At 46.1% G+C, this 20,879-nt stretch overlaps 1 protein-coding gene across 1 annotated transcript in view; it reads right to left on the minus strand.

Moving 5' to 3' along the window:
• The window catches only part of LOC119170360 (uncharacterized), a 57,148-nt gene extending 42,843 nt beyond the window's left edge, over window positions 1-14,305 (minus strand). The window contains exons 1-4 of the mRNA XM_037421498.2: window positions 12,453-14,305; window positions 7,634-8,002; window positions 3,845-4,087; window positions 2,114-2,356 (exon numbers count right to left, since the gene is read on the minus strand). Coding sequence (XP_037277395.2) covers window positions 2,114-2,356; window positions 3,845-4,087; window positions 7,634-8,002; window positions 12,453-14,075 — 2,478 coding nt within the window. The 5' untranslated portion in view covers window positions 14,076-14,305. The remainder of the gene's footprint in view (window positions 1-2,113; window positions 2,357-3,844; window positions 4,088-7,633; window positions 8,003-12,452) is intronic.
• Between the last annotated feature and the right edge of the window lie 6,574 nt (window positions 14,306-20,879).

Here is a 20,879-nt window from a genome sequence, read left to right on the forward strand (position 1 = left end):
CGGAATCTCCTTCAACAAACTTCCATGTGAAATATCAGCTTGGCCGAGCCCGGCCACCCCGGAATAGTCAATGCCGCCCACCGGAGACATTGTCGGTAGCCCACGAGGCTCGCAGTCGGGGCCGAGTGTAATGATAATAAATAGTGGGGCTCAGGCAAGGGCGCAGGGCAGGGTTACGGAAGCCGAGGAAGACGAAGTCAGAATAAGAACAGCCGGCCTGCAGCAAAGGCGTTGTCTCTTATTTCTCGTCGTTACAGCATGTACTTCAGGGTTAGTGAGAACACCACCTGGCGAGTATACATATATTGCTTGCTAATAAACAAAGATTCCCCAAAGTTAAAAAAAAAGCCCGATGTTTTGAGATCGCTGCGGGTCTCTTGTTCACATAGGTATGCAAACAAGAGCTCCGTAGAGACTCCTGCCTTACCGCCCACTTCAGTCAACCGGTTCACTCCCATTTTATCCCCTGCGTCTCTCATGATCATATGGTGGTTTTGGGACGTTAAACCTCACATCAATCTAGCAATCATTTTATCCCATGCACTTCATTCAACCTCACTGCACGCTACCACCTTCGCTGTTTCATCAATATGTGCCAAACAGAGCTGAGTTTTTATGCACTTTTGTATATCGTCACTTAGCGATATGTTAATAACTCGATGCTATGCAAGGGAGCAATAATAACCGAATTAGAGCTTGGTTCGCCTTTGATGGCCAGGATGTGGCCTGGCCAAGGTCCAAGCAACCTGGTGATTGTGAGGCGTTGTTTGTCGAGGCTGCTCAATCGATCACTCAGTTGAGAGCGTTGTTAGACGTATTTTGTCATATTTTTTTACGTTGTGCAACCAGCACTGATGATGGTGTCTGTCACGATTTGTTTACTTTCGAACAATCTAGATAATACTTTTTTGTATATATGAAGCCTGTAGCCCATAATTAGAGCCCCTGTGACACAGCCACCACTGAACTCCATCAAACTTGACCAATAGGGGGCTTTAGTATAGCCTATGGTAAGTTAGGTATAATTACGGTCACCTAATGGGAGCCCGCAGCAGGGTAGAGTACGACGCATGCGCAAGGGCGCGAAACGCAAACGCAAAACTGTGCGTACGCTATTCTAAGGCTTCCTAATGTAAAACTACATCGCGGAGTTTAACGGAAATGGGGGCGCTGCTGTACTAAATCTTGCATGCAAGAATTCGCGTCTAATCACGCTGAAAACATTTGAATCATACGTGTTATATAAAGACTCATACGAAAATCACATCAAAGCAATAAGTTTTTTTTCGCTTTTTATCACAACAGCCCGTGCCTGCAAGCAAGCTGATAGTTACAGAAGTGGTGGAGACACATGTACACTTGTTTTGGTTCGCATTTTCTCTACGTAAATGTGCGCCGATTTTCAAACACAGAGGAAGCTGTTGCCGAGCCTCCTGGAGTAGCGTTTAACGCTTAGATCACGTTCTCATCTCCAATGACGGATGAGCACAGGTCTCACGTTCAGTTCCCGAAAAAGCTTGCTACGGATTGGTCCCACAACAGACAGGACGTACGCTGCTACCGGTGATGACAAAGAAGAAAACCCTCGACACTCAGTGCTCCTCTTAGTAACGGTGGAGTATAATGAAGAGCGCCGCAATAGGAAGAAAACGACATACCCAGATGTAAAGACAGTGGTGTAACTCAACGGCAGTCATTCAAAATGGTGGCACGATGGTTTTTCGCGAAGCGCAGTGCACGGAGAATACGTGCACTTATACGAGCATTTTTTTCTCTAATTAAACGCGCGTTACGCATTATTTATACAGTGGAAAAAAGTTTCGGTAATCATAAAATTCTTTATTGTGTTGAATGTGGCTGTTTCGTGTTTGCAGTTTCTCTCGCAACTGCGTATATTACTGGGGACGAGAGTACTTCCTTCTGCCACAAATTAAGATAATCGAATTCCTCTCTCAAAACGCCGCGTTTTACATCCTTGGCGTGAGACCATGTGACACGCATCGCATTTCTGTTGACGTAATGAAGAGGGAGTCAAACGTAGTCCGCGGATGCCCACATATGACACAACTAAGATGACCACATGCATGTTAAGACGACCATATGCATTTCCCACCTTTTCCAGTTCTTCTTTAAGCACTCTGAGCTTGCGCTCAGCGTCTGCGAGCTTCTCCTTGAGTTCCATGTTGTCCAGCTGGAGCAGTTCTTGGGGGCCGGGTGGTGGCTTCCTGCTCAGGCGCAGCTGGCAGCGCTTGTTTTCGGCCATGAGCTTGTCATTCTCGGTTTCCAGGTCCTGTGCCTTCTGACGGAGAATGTTGGCTTCCTGTTCCACCAGCTGCAACTGCCGCTTCAAGTCCACCTGAACATGACGAGGACAGTGGCAATGTGGGCTTGCTTATCGATCATCATGCAGTGAGGTGAAGCGCAGTGATAACAAGGTCATTTGAACGGTTTCGGCTTCATTACTACTGCGCACTTGCAACGTACCAAACAAGTAAGGGGAGTGACTACATTGAAGTAAGATGTAGTTCGGGGCTTATTGGTATCTGAGCAAGCGAGAGGAAGTACACGTTGTTCTTATACGAAAGTTATCTGAAGCTTAGAGGGTGCACGCTGACGCTCGCGAATTAACGATAATAAAATATTAAAGTATGTAGAGCTTTTTACACTGAATCGTCATCGTACCAACAAAAAAAAAATCATTAGTGTGAGGCATAGATGCATAAGCTATAAAAAAGGCGTAAAAACAAAAAGAGGGCAACGGGACCTCCTCAAATTTTCCTTGCCAACTCGTCGTGATTTCATGGTATTTTGACAGCGTTAGTGGAGTGCTAGGCCGAACGAATTTGTGCGGCGCTATACACAAGACGAGGACGACAAACACTGTTTGCAAGCTGTGACTTAGTTTGTACACGATCACTCCATCCAACCTTAGGAGCTGTTCAGGTGTAGCATGGTAGCAACCAGCTCATCAGCCCACTTTTACTGGTCCATATAACATCTTGTTTGTAAAGATGGGCTCTTACTGCCTTCTAAAGCTATTAGAGATCGTACTTTACAAACTTCAAGAAATTTGACCGCTACTGTAACCCTCGCTAATGACGTGGACGGAGGTTGAAATAAGGGGGGGGGGGGGGGGCATCTCTGATTTTTATTTCAATTTAGCACCTGCGTACACCCACATTTACATAGAAACGCATGCACGAACATACATAAATTATTATGAAATTCTCTCCCCCTAAAAGTTTTGCTGCGCGCTCTCCCTCACCTCGTAAAATCATATTCAAGAAGTTATGACTTTTTTTCGGCAATTCCCGAAATATTTTATTGGCAATGGTCTAAGGAACCCCAAAAAGAACACGTTTTTTTGTGTATTATTATAGTACAGTTACACAATCCCGAAAAAAATGCCTCTCTTACCACGAGACGATGCTCAGTAAGTGAGCAAACGCGCAAGAAGAAAATGTGGGTGTTCCTTCAACTTTGACGGTGTCCACTAGTACTAGATAGCTTCTAACCAGTAAAAATGATGTACATTGGCATCTGTGGGGAAATAGACCTAACACACGAACTTTCAGAAACTTCATCGAGCCAATGTAAAGAAAAAACGAAACATAACTTTTGAAATCAGTGAAGTCACTTGCGGAGGCTACAGCGCGAAATTCAAAAACGAAACTCCAACTTCGATTTGCTCCTTTAAACAATGAACTCATTATGGTGAAACTTGCGACGATTGGAGTTCTCGGAGCACAGTTCACCAATCTAAACTAAGTCTTTGTTTCACTTTGGTGTGTCTTTAAAAGTGCGCCTATTCGCACATGACCACTTTGGCGAGGTCGTACGGTACCTGCAGTTCGCTGTCCAGGGAGCGGCTGCGTACGATGACCTTGGAGGCCTTCCGCCGGTGCACCTCGACCTCCGTTTGCAGCCGCTCGTTCTCTCGCTCCTTCTCGATGAGCTTCTGGCGCAGCTCGCGAGCCTCGTACTCGAGCAGTTTGGCCTTCTGTCTGTGGTACACGTCCACGTCGGCCTCGTTCTTCGGGGGCGCCGGCAGCTCCACCTTCGTGAACGGTTGGCTTACTAGCTTCTCCTACAGAAAGGCACGTGAGGACGCCGTTTTACTGAGTTGCTACACTATATACTCCGCAAGTCGAACAATCAAGAAAGCTGCCAGCTCAAAGAATCCGACTCTAGTCCTTCACGTAAGAGTCCGTTAGTCGCACTCGCATGTAGTGGAGCCGCAGTGGAGGGCTCCGGGAATATTGAGCACCTCTGAGTACGCGGGCATCCGGCATTTCACTTCCGTTGAAAATGCGGCCACTACAGTCGGGATTCAAACCCTCGACCTGCGAGTCAGCAGTCGAGCACCTTGACCACTTGACCGGCGTGAAGGGTCTTGCGTTTGATTGCACCGCCGAAGCGGATTTCAGAAGCCATGTGGAAAGATAAGCTCGACGGCTGCATTTTCGGTGGAGGTGGAAGTGCTGCAGACCCGCGTGCTCAGATTTGGGTGCACGTTAAAAACCCGTGGGGGTAGAAATTTCTGAAGCCCTCCACTGCGGCGTCTCTTATAATCATATGGTTGTTCTCGGACGTTAAACCCACATATTATTATTAAATATAAGCTCGTACTTCAGATCTTCTCTACCAGGTGCCACGACTAATCCAGCTGCTCGCGAGAAAACCATCTGCTCCTTCAATGAACTGATTCAATTAATTTTCACTAATTATCCTGAAAGTTCATTGGTTGTTGTCTTAAGTAAAGTTATTCTCCAACATCATAAGTAACGAGTATAACCTCTAACTTGAATCATAACAATCTATTTTGTCCCTGTTATATATTTTTCAACACATTCCTGAATATTTGGAAAACCGGAACTAGGTGCTTGACCAGAAATGCTTAGAGGCGCACACTCATTTCTCGTATATATATATTCAAGGGGCTCTTCCTCCGCTCAGAAGATTGAAGCCACTTGAAGGTGTGACTTGGGTAAGTCTGGTATAGCGAATATTGTTGTAGTGAGCGTATATATATTATTGTCATTCTCTATACTGAGTGAATAGAAAGACATGCACTGAAACATCTCGGTGTTTTTCTTGCGTATCACGCATATTATCTCATCAATAGTCACCGCTGGTGGTCTTGGTATGACATCTTGTAGTAGGAAGTAACCCGGTTGTTTCAAAGGTATAGAAATGGCATGAAGTTCGCTTCTTATGCAAGTAGCCTTGTCGTTCTGACAAAATTTATTGACATTATTCTGCCGCGTCCACAAAATGATACAGCTTTACGTTAATCTCTCAGCCATGTTCACTTTTTTCAAATCGCAAGCACAGGAATAGTCGAATTTATCGGTTCTCCGTAAACTGTTGCTATGCGCCATTTGTTGGTGGTTACCAGGTCAGAACCTATTCATATGCAGCCACGGGCGCCACCAGAAATCTTTTTCGAGAGGGGGACGTTAAAGCACACATTATGCAAGTTCGTGCGTGCGTTTGTATGTGTGCGTGCATAAATACGCAAGCTAAACTAAAAAAAAAAATAGGGAAGTTTGAACTCCCAGCCCCGCCACCCTCTTGGCTACGACACTGCATGCGGCCTCGCAACAGAACAAAGAGCGCATGTCTCAGATCTTACTATGTGCTCAGATTTGGGTGCACGTTAAAGAACCCCAGGTGGTCGAAATTTCCGGAGCCCTCAACTACGGCGTCTCTCATAATCATATGGTGGTTTTGGGACGTTAAACCCCACATATCAATCAAATCTGAGATCTTACTATGACAACTTATTTATCAATGTGGCACGTTTAATCTCCTATACGTTTCCACAGTACTTCGACGCGAAACAATTCTTCGGTGCACCTGTCCAATTCGGATTTGTTTTCAGAGGTGTGGTCTTACATCTGACTCACCGGGCAAGTCCTATAAGAAAACTCCATCGCCCGTAATTTAGCGTGATCCCATCCATTTATTGCCGTGCAAGCCCGACGTGCAGGCCCCGACTCATGGATCTACGCGCAAGCATTTCAAAGCCCTCGCGACACAGACTTTCATTACCTGATGACGCATAAGGTCGAATTACGCGTCCATTCACTCTCTGTAACAATGGGATGTCCTCGACCCGTTTATGGCTCTGTAGATTTCATTTAAACAAAGTGTACAATCTGAATCACACTTGTCTAGAGCAGCCAATGGGCCGCTTTCGGGCATCACTTTTTTTGTCAAAGATATGCAGAGACCGACGCCGTATAGCGATGCCAAATGTAGTCATGCCGCATGATGATAAGTTCTTGTGCAGTAGTTCAGGCATGAATGGAAGCTTGTAGCTAAGGCGAGGTAGCAGCTGCGAACGATGACAGCGCCATAGCCACACGCTAGATCGCTCTCGAAAAGTGTAATTCAGACTATACTACAACTAATTACCGCGTGCGCAATTAAGAAAAGAAATTTTCCCACTTCAGTGGCAGCGACGTGACTATTCGAAATGGCAAGCATAAAATTAATGGAAATTTCAAAATGTTCAGTGCAGTAGCAGCGATTTTTCATTTAAGTGATGGTGGATCGCAAACGCGTGACAATAAATATATAGCTGACGTTGTTATGATGCTTATAACCACGAATAAATGACGCTCCTTACTGCGTCAAGGACACTTATATTTTCTATCTCAGTTTCCCGTAAAACAATTGGTTGATATGCGGAGTTTAACATCCCGAAACCACTATGAGAGACGCCGTAGTGGAGGTACCTCCGCTCTCCCCCACCCACCGCAAAAAATAAAGGCAAGACTAATAATAATAATAGAGGACAAATGTAAACATACTCAGGAAAGTCCCATTATGTTTCGTTATCACTTAAACGACCTCTCGTTCCCTCGACTGGTGCCGAAATGCACTAAGTGGCCCAGTGTACAAGATCATTTCGCTGAATTTCATTTCGACTTACACTGAGCTGTTGCGATTCGAGTGTTTCGTAAAGTACACCTAACACTCTGCCCCCTCCACCCTCCACCCCACACACCTACACCTTATTTACGCTATAAAAAATTTCCTTTTTAACATGAATGTTACTTATAACGCCCCCCCCCCCCCAAAAAAAAATAAACAGTTTTGTTTAAGTATACACAATTAATGAAAATTCACTCAGCCATGTATCTTGATTATAGATTAACGGTTGACGCTGCCCCCTCCTACAACGTTCATTTTCCTTCATTTCTCCAGCTACGCACGTCCTCTGCTAGGCCTCATTGGTAAACCACAATATGAGACATTACGTATCTCAGCGTACATATGCTAATTAGCACATTAGCAATTAGTACATTGCTTCTGTTTCTGTATATATTTGAACAGATCACCTCGATTCTCTCCTTCTCTCTCTAACCGTTACTCCTCCCTAACCTCATGATGTCCAAGTGTGAGCTGCTGGACCCTAGAGAGTTACACCGGTTATCATTACTTTCTTATTCTTTCATGAATATTATTTGCTCCCACGCTACGAAAAAGTACCACACTACGCAACGAAAGTGTGAGGTTAGACGGGGGATTCCCTAGCACATCCCAAGTCTCCTCGCAATCGCAGAAATAGCATCTCTTCCTCACCTCCGCTCTGTCAGACCGTACCTTCGTGGAAGCTACGCACCTGAAGGTACTTGACCTCCTTCTCGAGGCCCTCGATCTGCTGCTCCTTCTCCTCGACTTTGCGTCGCAGCACGCTCGTCTCCTGCTCCTGCAGCTCAAACTGCATGCGCAGTTCCTCGAGCGACACCTCTTCGTCGCTGTCGCTGTTCTCCGACAGGCTGTCGCGCTTGCCGCTCAACTTGCGGATCTGCAGCATGAGCGTCTCGTTCTCCTGCTCGATGTTGTTCAGCTTGCGTCGAATCGTCTTGTTCTCCTCCTCGGCGAACCGAAGCTGCTCCCGGAGGTCGGTCTCACGCTCCATCGAATCGTAGAGGTCCTTGCACATCGTGTCGTAGTCCTTGCCCATCACGGCCTCCTTACTTTTCGAAGCCTGCGTGAAAGGAAAGCGCATATTTTTTTTTATTTACAGTACCTTACAGAGCCCTCGAGGAGCATTGTTTAAGGGGGGCGGTACAGATAATATGTTAGAAAAATATATATACATAATATCTACATATACATAGGCAAATAATGAATATAATAGAAAATGCAGTTCAACTTATGGACATCTAAGCAAAATACGTGCTCGTGATTGTGTGTACCTTCTCATCTTTGTGCAACCTCTTTTCTCCCCTTTATCCCTTCCCCAGTGCAGGGTAGCAAACCGGATGTGCGTCTGGTTAACCTCCCTGTCTTTCCTTGTGTCTTTATCTCTCTCTCTATCTACATACTAAAAAGTGAGTTACAGTATGTGAAGGTGAAATACAAACAAAAACTATTATGACAGTAACTATAACCTAGCAATAGCGCAAAAACATCGGCAACAGTCCTATAAACACTGATGATTACGAAGATGCGATAGAGCAGTTTTTGGTGCATAAGTATTTTTAAGAGTATGATAGAACTTTGTGTGGTCTTGTTCTGACACAAGATCATCTGGCAAATCATTCCACTAACGAATAGCTCGTGGAAGAGCCGACTGGTTGAAAGCGTTAGTATTGCCGTACATGCGTGATAAGCTAAAGGTGTTATGTAGTCTGCTCGAAGTTTGATGCGCTAGATTAAGGTGAACAGATGGCATCATGCTGGTGTGGATGAGTTTGTGAAATAGGGATAAAAGTGAGATGTCGAGGCGAATTTTCAGTGGCTCGAGTGCAAGGCTATGTTTAATCTGTGTTACGCTGGACGGGTAGCTTTGATTACGCGCTATGAATCGACTAGCTCTGTTCTGTATACATTCGAACTTATCTATGAGGTATTGTTGATATGGTGACCAGATGGAGGATGCGAACTCCAGATGAGGACGGATTAGAGCAAGATAAGCTCAATCTATAAGATATAGATTGAGAAGTGGTAGTTCTGCAATGGTTAAACATTTAGCTAGCTGCTTGAATGTCTAACCCCAAGAGTTTGGCGTCTGAGCTCCTTTGCAACTCGAGCCCATTGTGGTGACTTGGCGGTTACGGTTCGGCGCAAGTGAGTGCGATGTCACGGTTTAGATTCTAAAAACGGCAGTGCGGGAATGTTGTGAGACCTTGATTTTATCGAGTCTTTATTCGTACGTTGATATACGGTTTCGACACTGACATTTTGTACTTTTATTAGAAATATGTCAACGCTTTTCTATGTTGTTGTGTAAAGCAATGTCGGCGTTCAAAAAAAAAAAAAAAAACGCCAGGTACTCCTTAGTTTTTACAGTTGTCGAGCACAGAATACAGAGGGCCCAAAGTTTCTAAGCATAACTAATCCGCAGCACATACAATTCATCAACTTAGCATAGCAGCCAACACATAGCATAAGAGCTAAAACAACAATTTCAACAATCACGTGTTTGTATATACACGGTGACGTTTAAGAAAATAGTTGACGAACAACCATTACACAACATGAGCAAAAAATAGTGAATAGTCACCTAGGCATACTGTACCATTAAAATCAAATAAAGCTTAAATGTGCTAGTGACGGCCAAGAATGCCACTGTGTTGCAGAAAAATATCCAATGTCTTTAGAGCGCACTTCTGCAAACCTCTTGTCGGCCACGGGCCCAACTGTTCCTTTAAACTTAACGGTCTGCGATCTAATGCCATTAACGCTGATTTAGGTCGGATTCGTGGTGTGTCATGGTGTGGCCACTCTAGGGAGGAGGTGATATATGTCTACATCAATGATTTCACAACCATGTTCAGGAGTAAGACAAGGCTATAAAAATGCTTGGTGTGAGGCAGTCATCATCATCATCATTCTCCGCCTGTGATAGTCCATCACCGCATCACGAAAGCCTCCAGTTTACCCTATCCTGTGTGAGCTAATTCTATTTTATTCCTGCTAACCTTCGAATTTTCGTCCCTCCACCTCAGTGTTTTGTCTTGACCTGTCGGTGAGGTTTTCAAAATCAATAAGAGCGTCTACATATGAGAAAAATCGGTGCACTCATAATTTTGATCAAACCACGTATGTCTGAGCACAGTTAAAGATTTTGCCTATAAAATGCTGCACGATTCATTTTTCGACATTTGACTAGTAATCATATAGCCTTAGCGATGTGTTTGTCGTGCTGCTTCGTCAGCTGCTGTGTTGCCAGAGCGTTGCTATGTCCCGGTATCCACTGGAACATTATTTCATGAAGCCGCCTTCGTGAGCTTTGTTAGGATCTCGTAGGTCAGACTGATCGTTGATTATCAGACTATCTGTGGCACAAAAGCGAAAACGCTTTTGTGCCACAGAGTGATGTAGGTGCCACCTGTGACTCACTGAAAAGTACCCACTCTTGAACAATTCTTACAGAAATGATAAATTTTATAGAGCTTGGGATACTGAATAGTTCAGCTGTTGTAGATGACGTCACGCGAGATAACTTTGATGATTGATTGATTTGTGGGGTTTAACGTCCCAAAACCACTATTTGATTATGAGAGACGCCGTAGTGGAGGGCTCCGGAAATTTTGACCACCTGGGGTTCTTTAACGTGCACCCAAATCTGAGTACACGGGCCTACAACATTTCCGCCTCCATCGGAAATGCAGCCGCCACAGCCGCGAGATAACTTTAATGAATCTTGTACATTAAGTTGCCGTACAATAAATGATGAAGCTGGAAATGTTGGTTCACTGGATCCCTTTTTATAGACATGAAAGTAACCCGGATATCGCATATATATCTGCTAAAACGTTGTTGGTTGGCTCATGCAACTAGACGCACTATTTGTTTTTTGTTTTTGCAACTATGCTGTATAATGGACGTCTCAGTTGAAAAATTTATTGCTTGGCATTGTACTGGCATTTCACTTACACTTTCGTTATGAGCACAGATTTCATTCCTTCGTAATATTGCCAGAGGCAACCAATGTGACTTCATGTTCATTCTCAATTGCCGATAAAATACTATTCCAAAAAATCGATGCTTTCTCACAGTCACTATAGGTTGTCCTTCCATACTAAGATTGATATTCTTTAACTTCTTTCGAGTGAAGGACAACGCCGTTGTCTTTGCACGACAGTCTTCCCGTTAAACCAGCCACGAGGCAACTGAATAGAAAATGACAAAGTACACTTCCATGGCATTTCCCGATTGACATTGTATTCTGCACTTTTTCCTTGATCCGTCTGGTTGAATATTTTGCGACTTGATAAAATTTGATAAATCTCTCGCAGGCAACTGCCAGACACTCTGAGTTCCAACATAACTAGCAAAACATGCACGTGACTGATATTGGGAATAGCCTCTTCATGTTCGAGAATACTGCAATCACCACGTGACTTACTGCGACCGTCACGTAGTGTTTTTTTTTTAACGTGTTAAAGAGTTGGACAACACATCAGTTTCGCTGCACCACAACTGAAGCCGCATGTCGATCATTTTCTCCTTTACCTTGCATAAACAACTTGTGAAGATGACTGGACGAAAAGAATGAAGACTCAAGGGTGTCATACACGGTTTTAAAATTGGAATATTTTGAGCAACATTCTAAAGTTGTGGTATAATTTCTTCTGCACATAGCTGATTACACATGCCTAAGAGAGCTTTCTTTTTTGCCAGTAATCCTATATATGGTTTTCTAGCATATTGTAAGTCATGCCATCAGGCCTAGCAGCAGACTTTTGGCGACCTGAAGCAACTGCACACTGCATACAGCTCACATAATGTGAATGCAGTGTCTAGCTTGGGATCTAGCGCTCAATAACAAGCATGAATCTTCTGCTTTGCTCCGGCAAGATACTTATTAAATGCTGCTTAACCTTACGAAGAGTCAGGCCTAAGCTCAGTCTGCTATCGTGGTTCGTGAATCTATATACTAAAAGTAACAGCGTTGCACTTCTTAAATATGGTGGCAGACAACAGATTACAGAAAAATTGGGCAATACTTTTCGGAGTTTAAAAATGCCGTGCCAGCTTTGTCTTCGTTGTTTTTTCTAAAAATCAAGCACCGTAAACAATGAAAGAGTCGCATGAGCCACGGAACAACGTTTTCCAAGACTGCTGCTTCTGCACACTTGTCTTTAGTCATTGCCAACTCGTTTGCCTCAGGCGCCGTTTTGTTTTTATCACACAAGGAGGGCCGCAATGTGCGGGCGCTCGAGTTTATCATTATTGTTGGTTTGTACGCGACTCCGTCTGCAACACACCTGCTAGGCTTAATGCGCCACCTATTCATCAAGCTCTCGGAGGAGACGCCCGGAGCACTGTTTTAATGCTAGACGCCAGTTCCTTGGCACAGTTTCAAGTGCCGGCGCGTGTTCGCTGGCACGAAAGTGCGCCCAGGTTATTGTCCAAAAGAATGCGACTGCCTCATCCGAGTTCGCGGACAGGGCAAAAAATAAAGGACACTGCAAAGGAACACTTACTTGGCCCACAGTAACGCCTTTAGCCCCGCTGCCCACTTGCTTCCTGAGATTGGCATTGTCCATTTCGAGCTTAGTTTTTGCATCCTTGAGCACTTCCAGTTCCGTGGCAAGCTTAACGGAAAGTTCGTTCGCCACGTGGAGCTCATCTTCGAGCACTTTCATTCTCATCTTGTCGACTTCGATTTGCGCCGTCTTCTGGAGCTCCGACACTTTGTCGTCCAGCTGTCCTTTCTCGAGTTCCAGCTGTTCGCAGCGCCTCTCCGCTTTGCGCAACTTGAACTGAAGCACGCGACAATTCTTCGACGTCGATTCAAGTTCCTTCTTAAGGTCCTGATATTCGCTCTGCTGGTCTTCACGGTACGAATCTTGCAGTTCTTCGAGCTGCTCTTCGAGGTCCTGCATTTCTTTCTTTATCTCTTCGTTTTCTTCCATGAGCTCCTCGCACAGCGCCTCAGCCTGCTGAAGTTTCACTCTCAATGCTTCTGTTTCTTTCTTCGCGTTTTCCGCCAAGTCCCTCTTGTCCACTTCCTGCTGAAGTTCCTTCACCTCCAGCTTGAGACACTTGTTATCATCCTTGAGCTCTTCGTTAATGGCTTCGAGCTCATTAATCTTAGACCTCAGCTTTAGTATCTCGGAAGCCGTCTTATCGAGCGCCTTTTTGTCGGCGTCTGTGACCTCCGACCGTCTCTTCTGCATATCGAGCTTCTCCTTCTCGAGTCTCTGGACCTTCTCTTCAGCCGCTGCGAGTTGACTTCTGAGTTTAGCCACAGTGTTTTCCATATCCTCGTAGCTGTCATAGTAGGCCAACGTTGTGTCCGTGGTTTCGGTCGTTTCCGTGAGCGCCACGCTCTCGTCATCGTTGTCGTCATCGTCGTCGTCGTCGTCGCGTTCCTCCTTTTGCGGAGTGGCGGTCTTCACTTTCAGGATGAACTCGACGTCCGCCGACGGCGACGCGACAGTTGCGGAGTCCGTGGGCAAGGAGGGATACAGGTCCTTTTCCACTTCTTGTGTCTCCACGATCTTGATGCGCTGGCTTCGTCGGCGTTCTTTCGCGCCGTACGAAGAAGGCCGTCGATTCTGCTGCTGTTGGGGTTCGGTGTCGCTGCTCTGAGATTCGGAGTCGCTTTTGTTCACTTGCAGTCGTGACGAATCGCTGGAGTCGCGGGCACCACCGTTTGTTGCCGTCTCTTCGCCGATCTCGGCGGAAAGCGGACGCCGTCTTCGGAGCTTGACGCTGGTGGCTTCTTCCTGAGCGTTCTCGCTCTCGTCCACGGTCCGCCTTCGTCTCACGACAGCCTTGGCCTCTTCCTCTTGCGTGGCGTTTGCAACAACTGCCGCTGTGGTCGGCTTGGCGGCCTTCGGCTGTCCAGCTGCTGGCGCGCGGCTCGTTGGTGAAGGCGACGAGCCTGCAGCAACACGTGTATTTTGGGGGTTTGGACAGCTGTCCCTACGACTCTGCCCGGGCTGCTTATCCGGTTGACGTTCGTTCGCGGTAGTTTTGGCGGCAGTTGCGGGGGCCGCCGCGGTTGGCTTGCCATGCTCGGAGACATCGCGGAAGCAGCGCTTGCACCTCGAGGCCTTGGCGAAGTGGGGCACGAATCCGGGGCACTCCCCGGCACTCATTGTTCCGCCGCGTCACGTTCACATCATAATAGGGCCGACGACGATCGATGATAACCACGTGCCCGTAGCTGCAGAAAAGCGACACAGTCCATTGCCGAGGACCGGAGCATGCCACCACTGCATCGAATAGGACGCCAGCCACATTTCGCGTGCATGCAGCAGGCTGAGAAAAGCGAGGCAGACCGGCGCTCTGTGGGCGCAGTAAGCCTTTGCAGAAGGGATCCATAAATACCAGCCCTGGGACCGACCGAGGCGGCGAGGTATTTTTGGATTCGAGACATGCCGCTGCGGTGGCAGCCCCAGTGCCGCATCAGTTCCCGGCCATCCGTCCTGCAGCCTTGCTGAATGGCGGGAAGTAGGCGCGAAAGCGCATGCAGCGCCCTCTAAACACCGGCGCGTACCGCTGCTAGGCACTCCCCACTTGTCTCAGGAGCCTTCAGTTAGCCGTGGTCACAATGCGGCGCGTCGCCGCGTCATTGAATTGGCGCGATGGAAACGTGCCTCTCGCTCCCCTGGCTTCACGCATCGGCGGTGATCAAATGTGTGACGTAAGCTGCGGTTGCGCGAACAACGGTATTTGAGAGAAAGCATCGGAAGCGAATGGGATAAACCTCAACCACGTCTACACGAAGCAGGGTTTCTGGTGTATCATGTTGATTGTTTTCCGTGACCTAAATACTGTTGCGGCTGCTGCTGCTGGGTGTTTCTCTTTCCGTGAGTTCATTTCAATATGAGCGACTGTGAAGGTTTGCATGGTCATAAATTCCTGTTGTACGGAACCGTGCGTCAAGACGAAACACTTTAGAATCAAAGTTCATAATATTCTACACGACGCGTATAGAATATACAAATCACACATGACGATATGTCGTAGCTAGCTCTCTGTGACTATGATTGGATGTAGCATATCTTGAGTGATGGCACAAAGAAGGCGTTGTCTTGAAAACTACAATAAACACGTACTCAAAACAACAGCGTTTCGATTCGAGAATGGACTTTCGATACTTTATTGCTCGAATTCTTCAAACCAGTCATTAGGCGACGAAAGTTGATGTGAAAGCCCAGCTTTCTCGTTTACTTTTTTTTCCCCTGTTTTCAGCCTCCGCCAAGCGAAACACATTTCCTTGGTATACCGGATCTTGTCCGAGATATGTGCAAGCGTCTCTCAGGCGCAGTGTTCGGATCGCACTGCGATACAAACACTGAGTACTACACATACATCTTGCGTCGCTGACATGCATGCCCGGAACAGTTTTCTGGAAGGCATGATAATAATGAAGTCTCACATTCATCGTGTGTACGAGGCAGCCGAAACCCATTGCGATTTTGTTATGCTGATATTAAATAGGCCAATCACAAGTTCATAATCACTCCTTTAGAACATTATGAGCTACGTTTATATTTATTCATTAACAATACCTTACAAGCACCTTATCCGAACATGGTGTATGGCGAGTAACAAGGCACAGAAGTAATTTTATGAGACAAAAAAAAGAGTCAGCGTCCGTATAGCAGTTAATACCAATTCGTTAGCATTGCAGCCACGGATGGCGTACAGGCGTATTTGAGCAACTGCAGTGCATACTGTATAACCTCGGTGAAAGAGCAGCCAGCTGGAGATATATAGGTCTGCATGGTGTCTGCGCAAGAAACAACTTTCGCCAAACTGTCATTGTGGAAGTGCACCAGGCATCGTTTCGAGATTTACATTTCATTATAATTTATGTTTAGTTAAAGCGGAATCCTTAGATGCCTCATAAAAAGAGAAAAAGGGGCTCTCGGTGGTTGCGTTAACACGTATGATACAAAAAGAAAAAGAACAAAGAACACGTCATTGTAGCGTCACTGGTTGCCGTCATATGTGTCACCAGACGATGACGTCACCAGATAACATACAGTCGATTGATCACATGTGGGACGATCTCAGAGGCCCTGCAAAACTGCGTGAGATGTAGAAAGCTTGCTGTGCTTCCAATATCGGAGGCAGTGCCAAAGTACGTGAAGGGTGGAGGGGGAGGAGGAGAACCATTGCAATAGATTGAGAACATGAAAGTAGACTTCGAGTCCTTTCAGGCGAATTATTCTAAACAAGTGCTTTAGTGAACGCGCATATTGGGACTCGGTGACTATCAGCTTCACCGTCGCCGTCATTGAGGTCCAGCTTCCGGGAATACGCAACTGCGAACAGGCCGCCGGCTTCCGATTAACAAAACGGAGGATTTCCGCAAAGTTGCACGCATTGAACAGACAATCGAGTCGACAGCAGTCAGGTAGATGCGAGTCCGTCGTGGCGAAAACTGCAGGGAAAGTGCACTCGCAATAAAGCTAATCTCAGGAGGGGATTGAGCCTTCCAAGCACTAGGAAACAACAGGATATTGGGATTACAGGTGGAAAAAAAAAAGGGGGGGGGGGGTGTCATCATACAGCCACCACTTCGTCTCTTTAATCTTATTCCAGCTTCTGTTATTCTTACGCAAGAAAGACTGAGTACAAAAGCTAACAACGGCTGCTAACAACTTGAGACGATCATAATAATTACTAACCATGTGCAGTGACACCAAGAGGACGATCACATGTCAGGATTGAAGCCGCATGCCTTTTGACCTCTTCAGAGGAGAGTAAAAACGCCACCATTCCGTGATGTGCGTGAGATGGGAATACAAATCAGACGTCACAGCTTGAGCAGTTCGCTTCGGAGGAGTCAAGCCTGTTTAGCAGAGCGCAGAGATGATTATAACAGTGCCCGTCTGTGAAAAGGTCTGTATTTTCAACACGAATCTATTCTTTCAAAATATTCTAGAATGCTAAATAATCGTTCTTTCTTCTATATTTTCCAAGTTACATCTCAGAGGGAGGAGGAATGTATATTTAGAAAAAGTGCTTGATGATTTATAACACTTCGTACTCTACTACTTGAGGGCAGTAAGCCTTCGAGGACATTTTATTGAATGCCCTGTACAGGACTGAACAGCCCGCCTAACTACTACCACACCGGAACCGAGAGCTCAAGCCTCCTGGCCCTATCATGAGCGTACTGAACAGCTATAGAACTTGCTGCTTGCTCTGTGCGACATATGATCATGCTTGAGAACCTGCAACGGGAGTGTCGTGTTTTCTTTTCTTCCAAATCATTGTCTTAAAGATGCATGCTACGTGGAAAACACAGGGGTGGCGCCAATGGGGTTCTGCATGGGGGGTTGGAACTCCGGGACCCCCTCCCCTTGCCCCGCCGCGGTGGTGTAGTGGCTAAGGTACTCGGCTGCTGACCCGCAGGGCGCGGGTTCGAATCCCGGCTGCGGCGGCTGCATTTCCGATGGAGGCGGAAATGTTGTAGGCCCGTGTGCTCAGATTTGGGTGCACGTTAAAGAACCCCAGGTGGTCTAAATTTCCGGAGCCCTCCACTACGGCGTCTCTCATAATCATATAGTGGTTTTGGGACGTTAAACCTTACATATCAATCAATCAATCAATCAACCCCCTCCCCTTCATTTTCACAATCGTCTTAAACTCGCGCCTTCTCCAACGTCAATGGCGGCGCCAGGATACTTCTCATGGAGCGAGCAGAGGAGGGGTAGACATGTAGGCACACTTAGCATGATCATAGAGAGAATCGTGGTTGCCTCTCCAGCAGTACAGTCGAAGTATCACAATGTAATCATATCGTGGTTTTGGGTAATATAAGAATGTGTATATATTTACACTATGTGAATTACTAAAGGAAAGCCCCGCCGCGGTGGTCTAGTGGCTAAGGTACTCGGCTGCTGACCCGCAGGTCGCGGGATCGAATCCCGGCTGGGGCGGCTGCATTTCCGATGGAGGCGGAAATGTTATAGGCCCGTGTGCGCAGATTTGGGCGCACGGTAAAGAACCCTAGGTGGTCGAAATTTCTGGAGCCCTCCACTACGGCGTCTCTCATAATCATATGGTGGTTTTGGGATGTTAAACCCCACATATCAACACTAACGGAAATTAGTGGTGGTGGTAATGTTGTATGCATTACTGAAAGAAAAGTGTAACTGAATTCATCACACATTGCTCAAAAAAAGAAAAAAAGAAGACCTTACCCCTCTCTGTCACCAATAAGAAAGTGTAACGGGTCACCGTTAGCATTACCGAAAAAAAAGTAATGGGCGTTGCTTCTGCCATGGTCTAGAATTTTGAATCATGGCATCTTCGTGCTCAGTGGGAGCTCCCAATAAGAAATTTATGAAGCTCATACTTAAGTTTCATGCAACAGTTCTAGTCCGAACAACAATTTTACTTGAAATAGGGATTCAACCAGAAATAATTAGAAGAAATGTGTGGCACCTTGGTCATATTATAGTATCCTAAAATCGGCATTACAGTTGAATACATTTTTTTCTTACTCTTTGGCACGTGGTGAAGCCATTGTTCTCAACGTGACATAAACAAATAAGAACGTCACCGTCAACACTCTTGGCAAGGAGAACATCGCTGAACTCTCGACAAGCTTGCAGTAACTACAACAGCATGTTTCTACTAACAAAATGAATGTGCAAATTTTGTAGCTTTAAATAAATGACTAAACGTGCGGGAAATAGTATTTCCACATATAGTTTTGTAACTTTAACCTGTAATATAACGGCTAGAATTGCGAGTTCGTATACTAAATACATGTTCAAGGTCAGCCTAGATGAATCCAGAAATTACACGTTCAATAATCAGCAATTCAGTAACAGGAAACGCAGTCGCATGTGCATGTCGCAGGAAGCAAGACTAATTCTGGAAACAGAGTTTATAAACAGTCCAGGAGTATCGGAAAGACTTCTTCCTTATGAAACTGCAACTTGCTGAGTACAAACAACAGCTGCATTTTCAGAGCTGTCATCGCCAGCTTGCCTCGCTGCTTAGATAGGTCCGCGCTATGTGGTGCTCCTGCATTCACTTTAGGTGTTGGCTCAGCGCGGCTTCACGCGGTACCAAGCTACCTTGACAGTTGTTCATCTACAGTTGGCCGTGATGTCGAGAAGGCATTTCCAGAGAAGTCACCATCCGTTTTGTTGGCGTCAGGCCTCTAACAGCCCCGTGTCTTGACGTCCGCAAGCTGAGCAAAACCTCGACAGCTCGCTTTTGACAATTGCGAGGACCACATTTAGCTTCCCTTCATTCATAATATATACACAACGACTTCGACCTCAATCGAAAAGTAGTCGAAAGTAGCTGATCTATATATGAAACTTCGGCGATTTGCCCCGTGCGACGGAGGACCCCACGGGGGGGCACTATGTCAACGCCTGGCGGCCTGACAGGCCGCCAGTAGTCCGTCGGTGCGACAAAATAACTTCTGGACTTGCTGTGAGAAAGTGGCTCTTATGAGACCAAGTGACTTTTTGCAAAACTCCCGAAATTATTGGAATAAAAACTAACGAGTAACCTACATACACCTGACGTTACCAAAAAAAAAATGTAACGTTATAGTAAGTTACCCGTTACGGTTTCGAAGTAGTAACGAGTACGTGACTAAAAAGTAACGTGCTACCGGTATTGATGCTATACTTGTGCGTTACCTTTAACACTGGGGACAGGGCAGGCAACACAGAACACCTATACACTACCATTGCAGGCAACGGATGGGAACGCTCCTTTCCATTGTTATGAACCTTGAAAACACTTAACATTTGAAGAAATCCTTCAATGTCTCCGTGCATGAACTCCAATAGGGCTCTTATCAGCACGCGAATAAAATTACTTTTCACAGGTTAAATTGTCCGAAACAACACATTCCCTACCGTCTTTTCTTTTGTTTCGAAAAGGACCTCTGTGAACCACACAAGTTTACAAACAAACAAAACAATACCACGCACGAATGCACACGTTTAGGTGACTTACGGGACAAGGAAGGGAGTTGTCGCCCCGTAGTCACTTAAGAGGGACGGTGGCTCTCCGACGAACCCTGCGCACGCCTACATGGTTGTCTCCACGTAATGTTCTTCGATTAAAATTTTAACAGTTTTAAAGAAAAAAATGCCAGCATATCCACGGAGTGAATGATGGAGAGTGGGGCGAAGAATTCGTCCGTCCATTCGTTCTTGCTTCCGTCCGTCCATGCGTCCGTCAGTGTGACCGTCCATGCATCCATCAGCTTGTCCGTGCGTGCGTCTGTTCGTGCGTCCGTTCCTGCGTTCGTCCACGCAGCCGCCCCTGCGTCCGTTCATGCGTCCATCAATGCATCTGTCTATGTGTCCGTTCGTCCATCTATTCAACACTCCAAGTACCACCATCTCGCATCTTTTCATCATATATTCCCCGTATAGAAGCACCACCGTCCAGCGGACATTGCAAGGACTAACGAGAGGTGGCACACGCCCACTTTTTACGGCTTGCGCTTCGGGTCCACTTCCCACCTGTAACCACCTCGAGTTCATGGTATATACTAGTTCACTGTATCCATGGCACTGCGGCCGAACGCTCGCTAAACCTTTCGAAAACCAAAGAGGTTACGCCCAGCGAGTATGACGTAGCAAACTTTTTCAGTCAGATAGTGCTCAATGTACATGCCAATGGCTGCTAATGGGAAATGAGAGGCGGAGAATTCGGCTTTTACTTTCTTACGGCTTGCGCTTCGTATCTTCCCATTTTTAACGACCTCGAGTTCATTCATGGTATATAAAAGTTCATTGTATTCATGGCACTGCGGCTCAACGCTCGCTAAACCTTTCTAAAGCTAAGGATGATGATGATGAAAAACATGTGTTATAAAAGAGAGAGGTACGGGGCCATGTAGCATGACCCCGCTACATGGTCGGCGTCCTTAGTTCCGGGACACCGCATGACGAGGCCCC

This window comes from Rhipicephalus microplus, chromosome 2 (assembly GCF_043290135.1).
Source record: "Rhipicephalus microplus isolate Deutch F79 chromosome 2, USDA_Rmic, whole genome shotgun sequence".
In the NCBI taxonomy this organism is placed as follows: Eukaryota; Metazoa; Arthropoda; class Arachnida; order Ixodida; family Ixodidae; genus Rhipicephalus; species Rhipicephalus microplus.